An 18,667-nucleotide genomic window follows, 5' to 3' on the forward strand; every position below is an offset into this window, starting at 1 on the left:
TTGAAGGATAAATGTGATGCCATCTCTGTTTGTTTTGTTCAAATAGACGGAGTCTGCATCACATTTATCCGTTACATAGAATTAATCAATGGGTAGTGAAACAGCCCCTTAGACTATTATTTATTTTTTGTAGCTATAATTTTTAGATGGCAAGCTTGACAACAAATATATTTAGAAAGATTTACAATTACATAAAGTATCAAACAATTTAAATTACATGATCTTACCTCAAGTTCATCATCAACGCAAGGTGCAAAATCATGGAGGACAACCATTTTAGAATCTGGACTAAGTCCATGTTCTTTTTCTATTCCGACTCTAACTAAAGTTTCGATGCTGGCTGACCCAGTAATCCTGCCCATGCCAGGGCTCAGCCCTGATCCTGGGCGAGACAAATCCTTGTCAGAGTCCCCACTGCTTGCTAAAAAAAAGGAAATAAAAATGGGTTTTTTTTTTGGCAAAAGACCCTAATATTGATCATTCGGCTTAAAAAAAGTTAGAACTATGACACTGATAACTTGATAAGCTTAAAAGCTTTTGTGATCATAATCTTAACCTCAATATTTTTCACGTTTTAAGTAATACCAGATTACAGATGAAGAATGCAGATGGGAAGCAAGGTGAAATAACTAGTTTTATAATACATTTATATGTAGAAAGTCTGAGGTCATTGACATAAAAGTTCCCACGATGAAAGCTCCATAGTATGTACTTACATTTCTTTTTCTTTCCCCGTCTTATTCTCACAGGACATAAGAATGCCATTTTCTTATAAGAGCTATTTTAACACATAACGAACGTAAATAATTGATTATTACTAATAAAAACAGATTCCTTTTGTCTATAAAACGATTTACAGTTTCATTCACATGTCAGAAAAGTTCACAAAACAACTTTTTTGTGTTTTGTTTCTGCACTGGGAACGCGTGCCGTAATGCTATTTAAATAATCAACGACAGAGTTCATGTTTCCATTCGAATATTTTAATTTCATTTATGTTATAAATATGTAAAAGGCTTCTAGATCGATTTTAAACATTCTAATTAATTCTTATAATTTGGGATTCAAGTCTGTCAACGATACGAAACTAAACGCAGACGTTGATAGAGCGGCCATATTAGTTTGAACATCTATCTCTTTCTGGTTTGAACCGACTGCACTATGAAAAATAGTAGTGATTTATGATAATTATTTTTATAGTATAGAAGGGCTAGGCTAGACTAGGAAAGATATTAGGTAAATAGATATTCTTCCTACCTTTGCAGGAAAGTACAGTTTTGCTCTTGTGGGAGCTTGTGGGTAGGTATGTTGGCAGATGGGACTTACTTTCTGAACCTAACTAGATATAGGTATATGAAAACAATTTTTCGTGATTTCAATCTTTATTTGATAATAACCCACGATTATTGGTATAGGCATACAATAAACAATAAAGGCAGCTGTCCTAACCTCTTTCATTATTGAAAAGATTGAATAAACAACAACACGGTTACATCACCTAATAACATTAATTTTGGCACATTTAATACAAAAATACGAACCATTTATATATTATAACAATTGTAGTATACCGATAAGAATATACATTAAGCTATTTTGTATATCAATAACTACTTATGCATATTTAATTTTTTAATTTTCTAAGAGCTTAAGTTGAAATTCATACCTACTTAATACTAATGCCTAACGAACATCACCTATTTATGAAACTTTTAAAGTCTACTTAAGTTTTAGTGGAGCTGAGGAAAAAGAAATAAATAAATACCTTACAAATTCTTTGTATTAAGCCGCATTCACATTTATCTGTCGTGTTGTGTTGTGATGCTCTCTGTCTCTCTCTATAGCTTTGATGCGACGCGACACAACACACTGCATAAGATAAATTTGAACGCAACCATATAAAATTTATGAAACCGATACCGTTCAAGCGTCACGACCTTGTCACGACACAACAAGACAGATAAATGTGAATGCGGTTTTATACGGTAGAGTTTAAAAGAGAAGTTAGAGAGGAGATTAAAATTAAAGATTTAAAGATTAAGTACTTATTAAAGGAAAGCTGAGAATAGGGAAGTTACTTTAGGTATAAATCAAATAAAGAAGAAAATAAATAGGCACTGTATCGTATCAGAAGATTAGTCTTAGATTCGACTAGTCTTTGGTACTCTTAAAAATTTATGATGAAGTTCAGTACCTAGTCTCTTGGTGATGATATTAGTATAAGGTATTGTAGCAAAACATATAACTATTATTTACATAAAACTTGGCAACGGGATATTGGAATTATACTTACCTACCTCCCTAAATATTGGGTGAGCAGTGCAGGTAGGTAAATAGAATCTTGAAAAATTATAGGTAAACTTACGCAAAATGTTTAAACGTAATGATTTACAGGTAGGTACTACTTCAAACATATGTATAAGTTTATAAAACATTTCTACAATTCAATTATCTGTTTAAGCTAATTTGCGAATTTTGTACTACCGATAGTATAAAAAAAGTTAAATTTGGCAACTTCTACCCATCATCCTAGCCTGCAGCAGGGCCAGCAGGGCTACTACGAAATTCGAAAATCGAAGTATGTATCGTTCGGTCCTTCTGTCTGACACTTATACTATTTAATACGAGAGCGAGAGGGACGGTACGATACGAACTTCGGAGTAGGCTCTCTGTTTACATCACACAGCTGGGCACAGGCCTCCTCTCAAAATAGGTACCGTGAACTGGTTCAACTTTGCCCTCTGGCCCCAACATTGCCTGATTCAATTTGGAGTCGATAACTAGCACCCTTCTAGGTTTTTAAACTTTTATCGCCCCGTAATAATAATTCCCGTGTAGATAAAAGATTAAAACCTATAAGAGTGCTGAGTTATCGACTCTAAATCGAATCAGGCAATGTTGGGGCCAGAAGGCAAAGTTGAAGCAGTTTACGGTACCCAACAATAAACAAATTTAAAAACCTCCATTGTATTCAATGGGAGCATTTAGTGAAATTTCTCACTCGACTGTATCTACATTTTTATTAAAAAAATATGTCTAGCGATCATTTTCTACCGTGTGAACCGATTTCCTTCTGTAAAGGAAGATAGTATAGGTACTAAATACTTAATACCTGCAAATCCATTTCAAAATCAGAAATAAACTAGAAATCAGTTTGTCAAGAAATTATTAACACTAAGGACGAGATCATAAAACATAAACTGCATGTAAAACATCCGAAATTCCTTGACGACAGGAAAACGACACGAATAGACGGAGAGCGGACTGCAAAATTTCGTACCTACTTGATACCGCGATGAAATGCACAATGGTGGTTTCCCATAAAACTGATGCTGAGTCCGAATTTCATAGTCTGCCGCGGTGGAACTTGCCGAAAGTACCAAAAAAATGTCACTTCCGGTGCGAAAAAAGGGGCGTTATTCTCGTATGGGTTACCATCTGATACTGAAATAATAATGATTGGTTTTTTATTGGAGTCTTTTTGTATTTTTTATTTCAACTCCAAATTTGTTACTTTTACGGGTATCCCGTGAAAATAGGTCGATTACCCAGTCACCCCATAGGTATACGTGGCATAAATGTGCTATCATGTAGAACGTGACTCCTTCAACTTTTAGAATCGTGATATCTCTTTGTTGGTTAGGTTATTTAAATATAAAAAACAAAAATATTAAACTATTCTCTAAGTGCATGGTCACTTTGCAACTAAAAGTACCTATGGGCGTTTGTGAACGATCTATTATCAATTTACTAAGGGTGTTCTTGCTCATCTCTTCTGAATCACTCAGTAGGTAGAGACTTCGTTTTGCCAGTTCAGGTGTGTTGATTAACAAAAGTTATCGACGGTTTTTGGGGTTGCCTTTCACTTCTAGCTTCACAGGTGCTGCGTGTCAGTTAAAGAGTGCCACTGCTCGTGTCTATGGTCGGGGAACTTGATGCAGTCCATCCAATGTTTCAATCTCCTGCCTTTACTGCTGGCACCTAACACAAGGCTTCCTAGAAAATCATTGGGTTTGCCATAATCCTTGTCCCATACTGTGAGGGTTAGGTTCTGCCGGGACAGTTCTGTCGGTCGGGTCTCGAAAAGGATTTCTTCGTTCCAGACTGGGTTCAGGTTCCGCCACTTGATAGAAGTTTTGTGTTTCTTGTGATATGGGTCCGGGTCTAAATGCCTGCAAGAAATAACAAAGTTTTTTTATTACATTACGGTGATCAAAAACTCGTGACCGGATCAAAAATTCTCAACTCGCCTTATATTATTTTTGTGTGAACTATTAAGAAGATAACGTGTCATTAAGGAACTATTTCATCAACAGATTTAGCTATCATAAGGGCGCGGGTGAGCAAGTTAATTGGTTTTATATATGTCGGCGGCCGATCGTAAAATCCGCCAGATCAAGAAATTCCTAGGCACATCGTGAAATGACGCTAGTTCAAAAAAAATGTTTTTAGTTCATCATATTTCCAATGAAACGTACAGTTTCACGAACGGATCGGAGTATCCATTGCTATCCTGTGCGGGCAAATCGGCAGCTCTGCAGACGGTAACAACAAGAGCTCGCCTCTTGGTACTGTAACAGAGAGCTAGCAGAAGCCTCGGGCCTGCTGGCTCGGAGGTCGTTGACCCTGTTAAGGCTAGACGCAACTGCGTCGGGGCTTTGGCACATTCACGGAGGGATACTGTTGCTGAGCCCATTTCATCGCAGCCGTATCTGTAATATAGTAAGTTTTTGTAAAAATTCTACAAGCTCTTCCATGTAGTTGTACTAGGTATATATAGGTTCTGTCTGTTCGTTCCATTTTCTAAAAATAAAAAGGCGTGGTAGTCTGATGAAAAACTGTCATTTGATTGTGACAACGAGTGTCAGAAACGTTAGACAATACAGTCTCTAGTTAAATAATTTACGTGAACTTTATGCTAAACGAAAACATCGCGAGGAAACCTGCACACATCTGTAAATAAATTCAACAGTATGTGTGAAGTTCCCAATCCACACTGGGCACGCGAGGGAACTACAGCCCAAGATATCTCATTCTGAGCAAAGATCTGTGCCCTGCAGTGCGACTATTAGCAGTGGCTTGGCGTCAATATTTCCGTGGTAAAGCCGAAGCAAAGACCGCTCACAATCTTTCATAAATCCCGTACCTATGTCCTGCGCCTATCTATTTTGTAAATATTAGAACCGATGGGAATATAATTCTACAGACGCTTCGCCACTAATAGTTAGGTATGTATGTTGATGAAGATTCTAAAATTGACTTATTTAAGAGCATATCAAAAATACAAACTGAGACATGGATGCACAGAAAAACCAGAAAAAGAGACCCTGGTCTAAAAAATGTGGTATGATAGAAAATTAAAAATGTGGTATGATAGAACTATTCTTAAGATATAAGTTAATGTGTCTACTTTAATAACTATTCGAGATAGACTATTATATTCTTTAAAAACTAACAACGGTTTAAAAAAAAAAGTCTATCACGACTAATTATTGGAGTAGACACATTAATATATATATTAAGAAGAGTTCTATCAGACCACATTTTTAATTTTCATTCAATTTTTATGGAATTATCGAGAAAAACTAACAAAAATGCAACGTTGCCAGCTCAGCAGGTAGAAACGCTCTTAAGATCCAAATCATAGGACATACCAGTCTACACAGTTTCAGACTGTATAAGTGAGTTAGTAACAAACCAGGGCTTTTCAAGGCTACAGTGAATATCCTGTTACTGTTACTGAACCACCAGTGAAATATACTTTTGGCCTCATCTAGAGCTTTCAATGTGAGACAGGGGTCTATCACGGGTCAATTTTATAAAATATAATTAAGTAATATAATTTAAGTAAACTACTTTAAAACTAACCTGTCATCATCAAATAAAAATATTTCCAGAGTTTTAGTAGCGAGATCGGACTCGGTGATGCCGAAGAAGTGTAAGGTCTCATTAAATTCTGGGTTCTTCGTCTTGTGAACGGTTTTGGTCCGCAGCCTATTTGAATACGTTCCTTCTGAAACGATAACAAATTACATTTGAATTTGACGGAGTTTTTCTTGTCAAGTTTGGATTAATAAATATACTTTTTTGAACATGAAGTGTGAAGTCGTAAGCGATTACGTACTCTTGTTCAAAGTAAAGCAAGTTGACTCTTTAAAGCTTAATATTTTGCAAATGGATTACTAAATAGAAAAATTATCTGTGCAAACATAACCTGGTTCTCAAAGACCTATCCAACTGTAGGTACCCCTTAACTATGGATTTCGAAGAGAAAAAAACTCATTGTTTTACTCAGAGAGGAGGTAGGTAGGTTATTTTTTTTCATAATTTTAATTTACAACTGTCGGCCAAAATTATAGCATTCTAGTACTAGCAGTCACAAAGACATGAGGCATAAAAATGACGACATAATACATACCTATTGGTAAAACTTCCAGCCTGCAAAATGGATCCGACAACCCCGTCATGTCCATTCCAATAAGACCTCTCGCTCTTAGCACAGTGACAGCCAAAGACGACGTCGCATTGTCATAAGCTAGTTTGATCTCTAATGTGCCGAATCCTGCGTCTGGTATCGTCGGGGGTCTCTCAGGCTTGGGCATTTCCTTCCTGACACTCCGAAGGCTGTAGGCACTGCCTTTACTACCGGTCCGTTTAAGACTGGTTAGAGGACGTTGGTTTAGACTGTCGGTTCTGTGCAAACTGAGCCCGCTGACGCCGTGGGTTAGGATGTCCGTTTCACTCCAGTCGTGGTGAGGGTCCTGGATAAAAAGTAATGGTCTATAATATACTTAATCTAGAGATATATATAAGTAGAAAGGTGGAGTTCAAATAGTTGGACACAATAACGCCCAATATCCCACTAATCCCACTATAATATTATAAACGCGAAAGTATGCAAGTCTGTTTGTTCATTTGTTACCTTCACGTCTAAATCGTTGAAGCGATTTAGATGAAATTCGATACCTATACAGTAGTTTGAGTCTCGGGAAGGACATTATATAGGATAGTTTTTATTTGACGACCAGATGGCCTAGTGGTTAGAGAACCTGACTACGAAGCTTGAGGTCCCGGGTTCGATTCCCGTGTCGGGGCAGATATTTGTATGAAAAATACGAATGTTTGTTCTCGGGTCTTGGGTGTTTAATATGTATTTAAGTATGTATCTATATCTATATAATTATATTTATTCGTTGCTTAGTACCCATAACACAAGCTTTGCTAAGCTTACTTTGGGACTAGATCAATTGTTGTGAATTGACCCGTGCTATATTTTTTTTCTTTTTATCTCAGAAAATTGCATAGTTCCTGCGGGATAGCGGTAAACGAATTCTACGCCGACGGAGTCGCGGGTAACAGCTAGTTTATAAAATATCAGTTGGCAGAGTTTACCTAAGAAGGGAGAGTTGCTACATCTGTCGGTTTTTATTTCAACTCCAAATTTGTTACATTTACGGGTATCCCGTGAAACCATATCAAAAAACAAAAAGACCCCAAAAAACAATCATAATTTGATTGCTTAGTAGCGACATCTCTTGTCTGGGTGAGCGGTTCCGAAAGAATGTGACGTCTTTCGATGAGAGCGGAACATAGATAGCGCTAGTGCTGCTGCATAAGTAGCGTAGTAGAAATAAGCAACCTGAGATATGTATGCAATGAGGGCTATCGCGTATGAATTCGCCGCTAGAGGCGCTAGTGTAGCGTGAGGTCTCCGAAATGTCCAATTCCATAGTTTTGAGTGAGCTACGCGGGTTTATTTATAATTAGAATAATTTTGTGAATATTTTGCACTACTTACCTGAAATTAATTATGGCAATTATGCGTTACGGGTCAATGAATGTCTGTGTTTTGTGACAGTTTTGTCTTTCGGAAACTTTTGGCCTCCCTTTTTTTCCGAACAAAACGGGTCTACGCAACACTGTGGTGGCTCGATATTTTTATGGTACGGTTTTAAGGTGTATTAAATATGATATTAATCTAAACTTTGTTTTCACGCCCGTATTAACCGACTTTGAAAGCCACACTTAAAACCTCACGCAACAGTGGCGCCATCTAGAAAGACAAAAAACGATAGCCCTCATTGCATAGGAAAAAATCGTGTCTAGATTCCTGTCCAGCGGTGGTGTAGGGGTTATAGCACGCAGCACGGATTGCTGAGGACCTGGGTTCGATTCCCAGCGCTGGTCTCTTTTTATGGTTTTTCTGTGCATCCGTGTCTCAGTTTGTGTTTTCGATATATTATTATTTATAATTGTGGCTATTTGTAACTATCATTGGAGGGCTTTATCTGAGTTAGTAAGTTACATGATATTGCTTATCATTCTACACTTACACATACATTGTTAGTGAAGATACAGATATGTTACATGAAACACGATTACTTATTCCGATGAGGCACTTGCATCAGTACTTTTGCATTTGTTTTTAGAAGCTCGTAAAATTTAACTCACGATAAAAATGCTCTTTCTAAAGCTTTTAGTGATGCTATGCCAAACTTTTATATCGTCCCTCAAGGCAAACCGTATAAATTCCCTTTCAGATAGTATTCATATCCCAGGTTATTATAGTTCGTGGAAAAAAATCAAATCAGAGTATAATTCGTAGACGTGATATCATTCTGTCTATTACTATTATTTCTGTTACAGATATTTCTTGTATTATTTACAAGTAGATATCCAACGAATTTGGTTGTTATTCTGCAATTTCTTTAGGAAAAGTCTACCTAAAGATTTATATGAGAAATACTTTTAGGATATCGAATAAACTTCTTTTATTAAACGATATTCTCGCTGTCTGCTTCCTCAGGAAAGTCCGGAAGCAAGAACGATATGACATGAATTTATAACGCTCCAATATGGCTCGAAGTCGAAACGCAATTTTAAGAAAGTAATGCAAGCAAATAGCAATTCAGCCTAACTTTTAACTTCCCCAACTTTGTGATGTATTCCAGAAGTCCATCTAATATTCAACTCGGCTATTGCTGAAATGTAGAAGTTTTGTAAAAGTACCGTTTCATTCGAGGTAAATTACCTACCTACATTAATAACTTTGAATGCTATGAATTCTACCTTAATTTTTTTTTAGCAGTTCAAGATGCTATGTACCCATCAATTACTACCCTACACCCTTAGCTTCGCTCACGTTCACCATAGATCTGGCATTTGCGTCGCATAAAAAACACTAAGTCGAATTTCATTTGCTAAAAAACCTAATTGTTGAAATCTCGGGATTTTATTCCGAAACCGTGCAAATACGACCTCGCTGAGTCTCATGTCCATTTTGCCTCACTTAATAATGTTATCTGTCTTGTATTGTAATTTTTAGTTTGTGATGGTGAATAAAAAATCTATTATTATTATTATATGGGGATGAAAAGTAGTCTTGTGTTATTCCAGATGTTCAGGGCATGACTCGAATCGCCCCGGGCGCCTAGATGGCTAAGGCCGACCCTGAAAGTAATAATAATCAAATAATAATCAATGCCCGCCTGCCAAGCGTGGCGGCACCACACATTTTCCCCCCAAGGTACAAGATATTAAATCAATGAAAATGAACCCACGAAATCAGCCTAGACCCCTAGTCCCCGGCGGACCTGCTATGCCTGGCTCCGGTAGCGGCCATGGTAACGGCGGAGCAGGGGGTGCCATAGCTAATCACCGGCAGAGGCCCGGCTGCTCGCGGTGGACGCAGAAAGCACAAGACCGGTCTGAGTGGAGAGCTTTGGGGGAGGCCTATGTCCAGCAGTGGACGTCTTTCGGCTGACATGATGATGATGATGATGATAATGAATAATCAATAATAATCAAAGGATACTTGACACCAATTGACCAAGTCCCAAAGTAAGCAAAGCATGTGTTATGGGTACAAGGCAACGGATAAACATAGGTACTTGAATAGATAGATATATACTTTGTATTTTTACAAGCTTTTATTTAGTTTCACCTGTCCCGTTGTCTGTCTGTCTGTCTGTAATCAAATCTTGCAAGTTAAATTCGACCAACTTCCAGTAGTAGGATTGACTTAAAATCGATATACTTACCTATGTGAATTACGTGACGATCTGACAATAGGTACAATAATCTGGTAGTAAAATCCTGGTAGTCCGGCCAGGATCGTCTCCACAAGACGGAACTCATCAACAGTTAATGGCATCGACTTGAACATTTGATATGCAAATGTAGTTTGGGTGACAATACAAGTACAGTCAACAAAAAGTACTGTCAGCAAAAAAAGCTTATATAAAAATGATTTTTTTACCAAAAACTTATTCATACATATATCTGCCCCGGCCGAAGATAGAACCCGGGACCTCAAGCTTCGTATATAGTCAGATTCTCTAACCGCTGGGCTATCTGGTCATCTAAAAGAATGGGTGATCGGCAATCGTAACCTTGTTGTTGTTGTTAAGAGTTTATACCATAGACACCTGCAACACCTTGCAGACGTTGCCCTTTGGATACCATTTCAGTCTTGCTCTCATGCAAGCACTGCTGCTTCCATTAGCGAAAGATGGTGGTAGCAATCGGGCGGAAAATTCGAGTTAAGAGCTGCTAAGAGCGTTTATACTTGCTGACCTGGCAACGCTGCATTTTTGTTAGTTTTCTCGATTATTCCATAAAAATTGAATGAAAATTTAAAATGTGGTCTGATAGAACTGTTCTTAGTATGTATATAATAATAATTATTCGTGATAGACTTTTATATTCTTTAAAAACGAACAAATGTTTATTAAAGGTTTTTAAAGAAAATAAAAGTCTATGACGAATCATTATTGGAGTAGTCATATTAACTTATATGTTAAGAAGAGTTCTATCAGACCACATTTTAATGGAATAATCTAGAAAAACTAACAAAAATGCAACGGTGCCAGTTCAGCAGGTATAAACGCTCATAACTATCATCGGCGCTCTTGCTGTCGACAGCACTAGGTACCTACCTACAAACAATCTAGGAAACTGAATCACGTAGGTACCAGGCTGGAACTATTGTGCTACTTATGTCATGTTGATATCACATACATCTGCCAATTAAATCATAGCTAAATTGACTATGAAAAGGTACGTAATTCAGTTTCCTCGCCTCTGTTTATCAGCCCTAATCGGAGTTAGGTACTCGGCCGTGGTCAGAACTGGTCAGCCTCGACCTCGCCGGTATTCAAAGATGCAAGAAATGCGACCGCGTGCATTTGGCTACTAACAGCACCGTACGGAGGTGAATAGCTTTTAGGCAAATCGCTGTTTTCCCATCGATACCCGTAGTTTCTCGTCGGCCAAGCCGATCGACGTCTTTTTTTTGCTCTCACCGCGTGGACATAGTGTTTTTTGATCGGCTATAGCCGATTCCGCGTCGATAAGTCTAGTCTCATCATCATCATCATCTCAACCGTGGGACGTCCACTGTTGGACATAGGCCTCCCCCATAGACCTCCAGTTGCTTTGGTTGGCAGCGGCTTGCATCCACCGTGAACCCGCAGCTTTAACCAGGTCATCCGTCTATCTCGTTGGTGGACGTCTTGCTGCGCTTGCCGATCCGCAGCCTCCACTAGAGAACTTTTCGGCCCCAACGGCCACCTGTTCTCCGTGCTATATGGCCTGCCCATTGCCACTTCAGCGAGCCAAGTCTAGTCTAGGGTCCCTTAACCTCTGATGGCAACTTATCTCAGTGAGACGGCGAGCTGCCAGACGGGTAGCTCAGGAGGGGGTCACTATTTATTCAATTTTGACGCCCTACCGAGGAAGAATCTCGCCAGCGTGATGCAGGATAGTCTAATTTTTGGTACAGCGACATCTATCGAAATATAAAATCAACCATAATTTAAAATAATTTTAGCACGAACGCAAAAATGGGTTTCATTGAAACAAGTAAGTAGGTACTAAAGGATTACGAAATCCTTTTCCTTAAAAAGCTTAACGGCCTTTGAAGTAAATTGTCCCTTATTTCCCTTTAATACCCCTTGATTGAATGTGGTTTGCCGCTAATAAAATAATTTCCATTACAGTTAAGACCAATTGTAAGAAGGGTTGACCTCAATTAAGCGTCGAGACAATAAAAATACATCTCCCTGTTGCCATGTCACCCCCCGTCGCGTTCACCCCATTCCCTCTTGCTACATGACGCACGTCGGCGTGAAGATTAGAATATTTAGAGATTGGACACTTATGAATACTTACTTTTAGAGGATAATTTCAAGAAAACTGCCGTGAGACTGGGACATAATGCTGACTCTGAACTTTAGACCACTGATATTTTTAGAGTTCAGTACCCGAAACGCGACAAACCGAATCCTATTAATGTCACTTCGCTGTCAGTCTGTCAGTCAGTCATAGATCTTAAGAACTGCACTGCTGAACTGAACTGCTGCCATTCCACTTGGTATATTCACCGAAATATTTGCGTGTACGAAAGAGATGTAGGTACTAATTAATTTCTAGCAAGAGCGATGGCGATGTCAATAGCGCAACGCGAATGCAAAACGCCAAGTGAAGTGCTACCATAATAGATACCTGAAATTTAAAAAAAAAAACAACTTTTTGAAGCTGCTATCCGTAACTTCTTTTATCTCGCTCATCTTTGCCGTGACGCAGCGACGAGACGGAGACAGTTATTGTTTTATGATGACGACAATTATCAGGGAATCACTGACAACGGTGCCATCGAGCGAAATTGTGTGTTGTACACAATTGTACCGCTACCACTCGAACCAACTGAATCGCGTCCCACTGTGGAACCTTTTCGTAGAAAATGTAATAGTGAAGTGGGAATTTATTACGAAACTTACTGTCTACGGTGGGTCAGGAATCAAATGGTTCGATTGTACAGTCAAGTTCATAAACTTCTGAGCAAAAATTTGTTCAATAATATCTGAACAAGCTTCTACGCCGTTAACAATAGAGTCGAGTCGTGTTCACATATTTTTGATCAAATGTACATTACGTGGAAAATATTTTAGGGCACGTGGAGGTATGAGGAAATTCGGGCAAGCGTTATCTTAATTTTAATAGCATCCGGTACACTTGTACGGCTATTATTAATAATAATTATTGTTTATGGAAACATGTTTACGGTATAGAGGTATTACCTACTGCCATCCACGAAGACGCGTGATTATGTCAAAATTAGGGTTACCTAATGATTCGAAGACTATTTTTAGGCAGATTATTAATTGGCAGAAAACTTTTCGCCGAGTAACGGTACGCCGATGAATTTGTACGCAGATATATTGTTTCGCAGACTAACGTTTCGTAACTCAACCTTTAGCAGACTATTTACTTGGCATATGAGTCAGTAAGCCGAACAACTGTTCATAGAAATTCGTTTAATCACTACACATTTTGCACATTTGGTCGAACAACCTTTCGCTTTTATAACGGTTGAACATTATTCAGTGCGCATGTCAACTTTTCGCATCTTTTCGTTTCGCATGGGGATTGGCATTCAATACCGCGAATATGTGTAAATTACTCTATGGCCTTATTGGCATTTTTACACGCCGTGCTGACCGCGCATTCTTTATGATTTTCTTATGTACCCTCACAAGTTTTAAACGTATAACGCAAGTAATAAACGTATTTTTGACCATCATTTGTATTTATTTTATATTGGAGTCTAAACCCAAATAAACATTAAACAAACCAAGTCGCGATCCTAGCAGTTCGGTTCTGGCACTTCGTCGGCCGTTACCGCGTCACGCTCGCTTCGCTCGCTCGGCTCGTGCGTTGTTGGTCGCAATTCTACCTAACACTCCTCCTCGCTAATTCTCGTCGTCGCACCTAACTACATTTTGATAACAACTAGTATACATATAATAGTCAACTCAGTAAAATCGTATCTGTCGTTTGGCCGATTTTATTTACGTAGATTAAGAGTCAAAAAGGAGGATATATTATATAGGTACCTACATTCCGTAAGTTAATAATATATAATTGTATTTGTATCAAGTTTACAAGTCAATTACAAGTAAGTGGTATCGTTGTTTAGAACTTATTAGGTAGATAAAAACATAAATAGAGTTTAAAAAATCCTTTTTCAACAAAATTTTATACCGAAAAATTTATTGAGTTCTCACTGACAACTATAAACTTGAAATTTTGTGATCCAAGCCAAATATTGTTTTGTTGTTTTGGCTTATGTATCATCTAAATTAATTTATATTCAATTGTGTCATATACTATGCTGTTTGTTTCCCAAATAAATAAATAAATAAATTAAATCCAATGTCAAACAGGTTTATCATAAAATACACATACCATTTTTTTGAAAACTAAAAATTTATTACATACATTTTACTAATGAATACCCAAATTTTTTCAAGACGGTTAAAAATGACCTCACAGTTCGTATCACTTGCATTAAAACAGGTCTCTGTTAGCACTATATATTCATAGTTACCTAAGTTTAAATCGTGCTCTATCTAAGAATTTATAAGAAACCCTCGGTGCGCGAGTCCCATTCGCATTTGGCAGATTTTGTTTTAAATGTTGAAAGAAAAAAGTTGCTTAAACTTCAACCTATGTCTATTGATCGCCCTCCATTAGGTGACCCGTCTGCTCGTTTGCCCCCTCGTTTTATAAAAAAAAGTATCTTTTTGTGCACTTATATGTAATATAAGCTCGCTGACATTTTCCGCGGTTTATAAGCGACTTGGCAACAGAGGGGAGCCCGGCCTCGACATTCTAGGAGCGGCAGGTATCATCTTCAGGTTCAAATAACGCGTTTACTTTACTAAGCCACTTCGAAAATAAACCTTGACAATACCTACCTATATTCTTAAACAAATAAAGAAACTGAAACAATTATCTTCTTAGGTCAAACGCGATCTTGTAATAGCTACGCTTATGAAAAGAAATGTGACTTCCTCCACCTTCACACTGTAAGAACACACACAAATCACACAAACCCATCCATTACCACCACCACACTACACTGTGGGTGGAGGTGGAGGAACTGCATGAACACACATTTCTCGCATATAATACGTAGCTATCATAAAAGTCGCGGGTGAGCAAAGTAATTGTTTCACTTCATTGATATGGACATCCGCAAAGTAACGCCTTATTCAATAAATGATGTAATTTATGAACAAATAAGTAGCTCCCTTTATGCTGGGCATAGGCGAATCTTAGGTTGAGAGAGCTTGGGCTTTAGTTATAATTTGAACCAGTGTAGATTGGGATTTACAGACGTACACGGGAGCGTCCCACGAGATATAACTACAAAATATCTAATTTCATATTAATAACGTTCACAAGATATAATGAACGTATAGCTATAACAACATAAAGGATATTTTTTTAACGTATAAGGCTTAAATTATATAACGTTATTAAACTTCACTTTGTGTAAGATGTATATGGACTAATTTCTTTTAACATAACATACATTAGGTATATCATAATAATATGTGTAAATGTTAAATTATGTGGCGGCGAGTATGACGAAGCGGCAGAAGCGACTTGGATAGGTTAGGTTCAGAAGGCTAAGGCGTTTTTAACTATAACTTATGGTAATCCCACTTTTTAAACTCGAACCTCTTTGAAAACTAACCGTCTTTGAGAATACTTAGAAATTATGAGTAACTAGCTAACGTTCGGTTTTTTTTTCTGTATTTTCTTCCATAAAAACCTTCTCCTGACAATAACGAACACGACAAAAAAAGAATTAGTAAAATCGGTCCAGTCGTTCCCGAGTTTTGCGCTTATAGCAACACATTTTACGATTCATTTTTATTTATATAGATATAATAAATATATATAAATATATAATATAAATAATATATAGATATAGATAACTGATGACGAGGCGATATGGTCCCCGACTTTAGCCTGTCCGAACGGACGAATTAAAAAAATATATATTAGTAATAATGAAATAATATCACAATACGCAAAATAGGTTGAACATAATCTCCAATCATTCCAGTTTGTTTTTTTCTTGCTGTACAAAACATTCTAAGGCATACATATAAATACCTTTAGTCCCATTCCTATTGTGATCCTTTGATGAAAATACCTATACATGTTAGATGTTCATTTTCTGCTTGACGACCCCGAAATCATCCTGTATACGAGTGGCTCTGGAGTATGTTGAATGCGTAATTAATAAAAGAAAGGATTTACCTATCGATTTTGGTTCAGATCTGTGAAAAAAATCGTTTTAATATTTATTTGGGCACAAATGGTACAATTTTACTTACACAAATCTGAAAAATCATATCAAACCATACCATGCCCTCGGTACCGCTCTGCTTTCAGAGCATGACATGAGTGCGTGTGAGCTAACTTTGGGGGCGGCAGACGTGAACTTGCCTTCGAAATCCAAAAGCTTAATGGTTACTTGACCTGAAATTTATATTTCAGAACTAAATTATTGTTATTATTATTTTAAAGTTTATGACGGTGGAAGCATTCTACACTTCCACTGAACGTAGATATAGTTTAGATATAGTTAGTGTTTAGTATTGTAACTAAGGGACCCCATACATCCCTGTATTTTAATTATTATTATTTTTTCTTTAATTGTATAATATAGTTTTTAAGTATTTTATTTGTAATTATATTATTATGAAAAAATGACTCTGCCAAGTTTCTTCATTTCATTCTTCTTGGCAATGATGGTCTTTCCGAAAGCGATGGTAGTTTAAAAAATGACGTGTAAAAGTGCCCATTGCGGCCTATTTACTGAATAAATCATTTGAATTTGAATTTAAATTTGAAAGAATCATCAGAAGACATCGTAATATGTAATAATAATACCTAATAGAATTTGTTGACGAGAAGTGGCTACAATTTAATAAACAGAATTCATTATTCAATCTCTTGTTTTTATCCGTGTAGATGGAATATCTTCTTCAAATTGAAATTGGTCCCTACTTTAGCTTAAAAACGAATCATTGAAATCAGCTCATAAATTAATATTTAATTAAGCGCGTTACATACCAAATAAAAAAATCGGCCAAGTGTGTGTCGGATCGCACGCATTGTTTGGTTCCGATACTAATTAATTTATGAAATAATTTATATTTCTCGTTGTTGTTTCGATAAACTATTAGGTAGGTACCTACCTACCCGTTAACCTTTAACGCCTACTATATGCTGTGATAGTTTTTCTTTAATTTTCAGTAAATTACTACTACTACTACTAGCTATTTCAGTATCCTGCGGGAGATATGCAATTTTTCTTGGAAAAAGTATCCTATGTGGTAATTCAGGTTATATTACCTGCGTGCCAATTTTAATCCAAAATTCATTGAGTCGTTATTGTATGACAGTAACAAACATTCACAAACAAAGATTGGTTTTTTGGAATCTTTTTGTATTTTTTATTTCAAGTCCAAAATCCCGTAAAACCTAATTTGAAAATACAAACAACTTCACGAATTTTTTGTTTGTGTTGCAAGGCATGTGATTTTCAAGAACTAATTATAAACGCCTTATTAAATGATGTTGTAACGGATAACTCACGTCTTAAACCGAGTTTAGCTCGACATGTTTCGGGCTATTTCGTAGCCCTTCTTCTCAGGAGCACGCGACTCGGCTGCTGCCGCAACACACACACTACGCGCCACCGCTCTGCTCGTGCGACTGCCCGACGAAACTAACACCGGCGCACAACTACCCGCATTTTTATCGTCATTTTTATTGTCAATGTCTAATGTAGTTGAGCACACAACACTAACAACATCGCTCCGTAAAGGCACGTTCACACCAACCGATGACGCAGCACGAGTATTTAAAACTGTTTTGTTTGTTTTGTTTTCTGTTGTTGTCGTTTGTTTTTTTTTTTGTTTTTTCTGTTTTGTTTGTTTTTGTTGTATGTTTGTAGTGTGCGTGTTGCGGCAGCCGCCGAGTCGCGTGCTCCTGAGAAGAAGGGTACGAAATAGCCCGAAACATGTCGAGCTAAACTCGGTTTAAGACGTGAGTTATCCGTTACAATATCATTTAATATGAGTGAGTCTCACGGTAGTTTCATGTTCAAAATTATAAACGCCTTATTTGATTTACGTATCCTCGCTTCGCTCAACTGTTAGAAATGTACTGTGCGAGGATTTTAGGAATTATGTTCCACAAGTAGATGGATTGAACTTATTATAACTTGAAATATTCTCTTCGATATGCTCAGTCGTGCACAAAAACTAATTTCAAACACATATTACATGTCAAACACGCGGAGTGGGCCCTGTTCAGCCCAATTATTCACTGATATGTGGGCCGTATCTCTTTGACAGCCGCCTCGGATAGTATAAAAGGATAAAATTATTATGTTTAGGAACCTACTTATATTTTACTTTGAAATTTGTAAATAAATATCGTCAGCTAAATTTACACCAAGAGTATGTGACACTATCAATAAAACGACATACTTTTTATAGCAGTCTAATTTTGCCACTTTTTGTACTTTTTGTACAGGACCGTGTACGATCTGTGACGTCATACTTAAGTAATATTTTTTAAATCAAATGACCAATGATGAATGAATGAATAATGACGATGAATGATAATGACAACAGATTATTTGAAAACCCCTAAACATTTTATGATGGAAATGGTATGGAGAACGTAGGACTCTGCAATGTGATAAAAAAAAATGTTTGAGTTATTTATACCATTCTTTAGCTTAAGATATTCCGCATCAGATGGTAAATAATCCAATAGTGATGTTTTTTTTGAG

General features: G+C 37.2%; 1 protein-coding gene across 3 annotated transcripts in view; it reads right to left on the bottom strand.

Moving 5' to 3' along the window:
• Positions 1-1,375: 1,375 nt before the first annotated feature.
• LOC141431127 (rabphilin-3A-like) overlaps positions 1,376-18,667 on the bottom strand; it is a 75,173-nt gene continuing 57,881 nt past the window's right edge. For all 3 annotated transcript variants that reach the window (XM_074092139.1, XM_074092138.1, XM_074092136.1), the window contains exons 6-9: positions 6,419-6,761; positions 5,869-6,013; positions 4,479-4,712; positions 1,376-4,172 (exon numbers count right to left, since the gene is read on the bottom strand). In XM_074092139.1, the coding sequence (XP_073948240.1) occupies positions 3,875-4,172; positions 4,479-4,712; positions 5,869-6,013; positions 6,419-6,761 (1,020 nt within the window). In that variant the 3' untranslated portion in view covers positions 1,376-3,874. The remainder of the gene's footprint in view (positions 4,173-4,478; positions 4,713-5,868; positions 6,014-6,418; positions 6,762-18,667) is intronic.

This window comes from Choristoneura fumiferana, chromosome 9 (genome assembly GCF_025370935.1).
Source record: "Choristoneura fumiferana chromosome 9, NRCan_CFum_1, whole genome shotgun sequence".
Lineage (NCBI taxonomy): Eukaryota > Metazoa > Arthropoda > Insecta > Lepidoptera > Tortricidae > Choristoneura > Choristoneura fumiferana.